Here is a 4,646-nt window from a genome sequence, read left to right as displayed (position 1 = left end):
CATGTTTTTCAAAGGTAACTTGATCAAAAAAAAAAATCAAATAATACTTTGGTTGAAAAATGTAATGAAAAACGTGTGTTAAGAATTTTTCGATCTCACTCCTTATGTTCATGTCGAATCTCTCCGCTATAGCTTATAAAATTTCACAAAGAGATTAAGCTTCAAATTTGACTGTTATAAATGTTTTTTACACAGTTATGAGCACTAAAATTATTATTATTAATTTTTGAAGGATATTATAGGATCAATTATGTGCCGATCCTTATACAATTACAAAGATATTAAGGTTTCTATAAAATATGTTTGGGCAGAATTTATATATGCTTGCAAGCAACTTCCTTTTGGACTAAATCGTATTTTCAGCAGACAGACGGACAAACGGGTAGACAGTCTTAGTCTTAGTTTGTCTTAGAATTTAATTAAAGTCTTAAATGCATATTTCAATGTGTTACAAACTAAATGAGAAAAACAAAAGGAAAAGCAATCTTTTCACACTTTGAAATCGTTATTGAAACAAGAAAAAAATTACAGTCGAGGATTTCCGACGATATGACAACCTAAATCAATGTTTTTCAAAATATCCAGAATGGCCCAATATACCCTACCCACCACTTTAGTGGGGAGGGTATATTGGGTTTGTGCTGATGTTTGTAAAGCATAATAATATTGGTCCTATACCCACCTTTAAGTATCCCAATCGGATCAGAATTATTTTCTCAGGCGATTTAGCTATGTCCGTCCACCCGTCTGTCCGTCCTTCCGTCCATGTAAACCTTGTAATAAAACTATAGGTCGCAACTTTTAAGATAATTCAATGAAATTTGGTATATGATATTCTATTGTTCCAGGGACAAAGCCTATTGAAAATGGTTAACATCAGTTTATTATTCCACCTAGCCCCCATTCAAGTGAACCCGCCGAATAATGCTTTTAAATGTATAATTATTTTTGTATCTCAACAAAAAGCTGCAAAACCATGTTCCATACTAGCTTTTGTGACCCAGAGCTCCTAAAAAGAGCCCCCTTCAAAATTTGACTTAAGTGTCCACAATTCTTTTTAACAATAAATAGCTTAAGTATGAATATCTGAGGCAAGGTACAGTTGAACTTAAATTTTTTATAATAAAATCTAATTCACATTTTAGTTTATTATTTAAATGAAATTGATCATACTCCATGATCTAATGTAACCTTTAATTCCATTATACCCCGTTCACACGATGAAGGGTATCACATGCTCAATCATAGCCAATTATACTTTCCCATTTATTTTTAACTTATTTGCGAAACAAAAAACTGTAAAATGTATTGAAACTTTATAGCCCCTTTGAGCCTATAAATTTCGAAAGGTACAAATTTAATCTTGTTGCAAAAGCATTGCTTTTTGTTTCCTCTAGTCTATAAGTACGTAAAACACTTTAGCTGCTTATTGATGATGTCGTTTGTTTAAACTTTTTGCAATATGTTTACTATTTTTTTGTTATCTTTTGTATTTTACTGTTCTTCTCGTTTGTTCACTTCAAGGTATTAATCGCAGCTGTGACTGTAAATTGTCTCGTGACGACAATAAATGCTGTAGCAGCCAGCGATACAGTGGAAGTGCCATACATTGATATGCTGTTGCCACCATTGGAAGATGTGCAAGACAACAGCAAAGATGCACCAGCTAAAATTAATGTAACAGTTAAGGCAACGCCTGCACCGATAAAAACTACTACCACAACAAAAGCAACAACAACAACGACAACGAAAAAACCCATAACTAATGAGGTGAATAATATTTTACCTGAACTATCGATTGAGGCTTTATTGCCACCTTTATTTGAGGCTAAAATTGATAAGGAAGAAACAATAAAATCTACCACCACACCAACTACAACGACGACAACAACAAGAAGACCTACAACAACTACGACTAAGACCACAACCACTACTACCGCTAAGCCTTTAACTACGACCACTACAACTACGGTAAAACCTTCAAAGATAAAAGTACCTGATTTATTTTTGGATTCTTTGCTGCCACCTCTGCTTGATAATGAAATTGTTGATGCTAAAGAAAACAAAGTTGTTGTAACTACACAAAAACCCATAGCAGCAGTTAAAACTACTAAAAAATCTTACTACCAACAACAAAAAGATCTTCTCGTAAATGATCAACCTGAGGCACACACCAAAAACTATCAAAAACAACAACTACAACATTCAAAACACTTAACAAGCAGCAATACTGACAAAAATACCAAAAACTACAACAAACCAATAGCTACAACAACTGCTTTTACCACCACCAACGATAAACATGTTGCTGAAAGTAAAACTCTATCAAAACAAGTTTCTTTAGCTACACAAACGTCAAGCATCAAGTTGCAAAGCAAGATCGAAACTATTGCACAGCAACATGTAACTAAACAAGTATCTCAACATAAACACTCAAACGGCAACTCTCAAGCCAACAATAAACAATTTAATAATTACAGCTTCGATTTATATTTCGGTTCGACTACACCAAGGCCACCCAAAAGTGGTCTACCAACAATTACTCCATTCCCTCATCGTTTGGGAAGATAAACGATTTTTTTAATGGTTCTTATTACACTACATTTTTTAAGACTTAATTTATTATAAATACTTCACAAAAAAACAATAAAAATTACCAAAAAAAAAAAAAAAAACAATTTATTATTTTACTAATACATGGCTTATTATCTTATAAACACGCGTAAGTTCAACATAAAAATTGAGATTTTTTTCTAATTTAGTAATAACCAAAAATAAGATAAATATTAATATCAGAACATTAATAAGGGTATTGACAACATCAATTTAAATCTTTCAGTATTATATTATTTCTTCATTATGTCTGTCTATCATTGATACTGTGTTAATTAAATAGTTTATTACAAATACAACTGCCTAAACTAATTGACTTTTAACACCTTTTGTTTCATCAGATTCGACTTAAAAATTTCTATCAGCGATAATTGTCATTATGAATACGGAGTGAATGTAATTTAAAATTCACATTCTTAAAACAAGAATTGAACTGGAACTAAACTAGAAAAGAACTAGAGCAGAACTAGCACTCAACTAGAACTGAACTAGAACTGAACTAGAACTGAACTAGAACTGAACTAGAACTGAACCAGAACTGAACTAGAACTGAACTAGAACTGAACTAGAACTGAACTAGAACTGAACTAGAACTGAACTAGAACTGAACTAGAACTGAACTAGAACTGAACTAGAACTGAACTAGAACTGAACTAGAACTGAACTAGAACTGAACTAGAACTGAACTAGAACTGAACTAGAACTGAACTAGAACTGAACTAGAACTGAACTGAACTAGAACTGAACTAGAACTGAACTAGAACTGAACTAGAACTGAACTAGAACTGAACTAGAACTGAACTAGAACTGAACTAGAACTAAACTAGAACTGAATTGAAAATGTTTGCTTGGACAACATTTTTTATAAAATTCAAATTGGCCAATCTAAGATTACTGTTTGTAGTTTCCTAATAATTGTTTGTTTCTTCCATTACTATCTATTCTTTATAGTGAGCGATAAAGATACATGCAATAAAATATAATAATTAGCTACATATTATTAAATACTAGCTATACCCAGTGTGCTTCGCTACCCTTATCGTAATGGAATAAAATAAATATCATTATTGTAAATGTATATATCTGCAATATCAAAAATTCCCCTTTTAGAGAACTCTTTAAGTTTGATTTTATGATTCTAGTCTCAATATTACAGAAAATTAGAAAAAACAGTTGAATAACGAAAAAGTACCAGACAGTGCCTTTTTATATATTTTCATTAAATCAGGATGACGCATGTTTAATTTTCAACCAGAAACCAAAAAAAAAAAAAAAACGCATAAAGATTTTTATACAATCAGGAAGCTACATTTCCAATTTAATGTTTTTAGGTTCAATATTATAGAAAATTCGAAAAGTATTAGTAAAAGGACAAAAAAGTACCAGAGTATGCTTTTTCAATTTTCGTGTTTAATTTTATGTTTATATATTCAATATTTTAGAAAGCTCTAAAAGTATCAGTACCAGTGAAGTACGAAAAAGTACCAAAGGACCTATTTTATTTAATTTCATGTTCCTAAGTTCAAAAAGTACCAGAAAATATTCCAGTTTAAATTTTCATTTACTCAAGTCCCTGATTGCTTTTAAAGATTCTAATTAACTCCGGGCTCCACATGCTTAATTTCATGTTTCTAGGATCAATATTATACAAAAATCCAAAAGTACCTTTTGAAGAACGAAAAAGTACCAAAAGTCCCCTTTTATAGGTTCTCACTTAATCCATCCTCTACATACTTAATTTCATGTTTCTAGGTTCATTATTATAGAAAATTCAAAATGTACCTTTTAAAGAACGGAAAAGTACCAAAAAGTCCCCTTTTATAGGTCCTCACTTAATCCGGGCTCTACATGCTTAATTTCACGTTCCTAGGTTCAATATTATACAAAAATCCAAAAAGTACCTTTTGAAGAACGAAAAAGTACCAAAAGTCCCCTTTTAAAGGTTCTCATTTAATCCATCCTCTACATACTTAATTTCATGTTTCTAGGTTCATTAATATAGGAAATTCAAAAAGTACCTTTTGAAGAACGAA

General features: G+C 31.3%; 1 protein-coding gene across 1 annotated transcript in view; it reads left to right on the top strand.

The window, feature by feature from the left end:
• LOC111675503 (salivary glue protein Sgs-3-like) overlaps positions 1-2,636 on the top strand; it is a 9,271-nt gene extending 6,635 nt beyond the window's left edge. Inside the window, exon 2 of the mRNA XM_023436275.2 lies at positions 1,525-2,636. Within this exon, the coding sequence (XP_023292043.2) occupies positions 1,525-2,571 (1,047 nt within the window). The 3' untranslated portion in view covers positions 2,572-2,636. The remainder of the gene's footprint in view (positions 1-1,524) is intronic.
• Positions 2,637-4,646: the final 2,010 nt, after the last annotated feature.

Source organism: Lucilia cuprina, chromosome 4 (genome assembly GCF_022045245.1).
Source record: "Lucilia cuprina isolate Lc7/37 chromosome 4, ASM2204524v1, whole genome shotgun sequence".
Lineage (NCBI taxonomy): Eukaryota > Metazoa > Arthropoda > Insecta > Diptera > Calliphoridae > Lucilia > Lucilia cuprina.
Note: the sequence above shows the minus strand (reverse complement) of the source record. Positions and strands in the feature narration are given on the sequence as shown.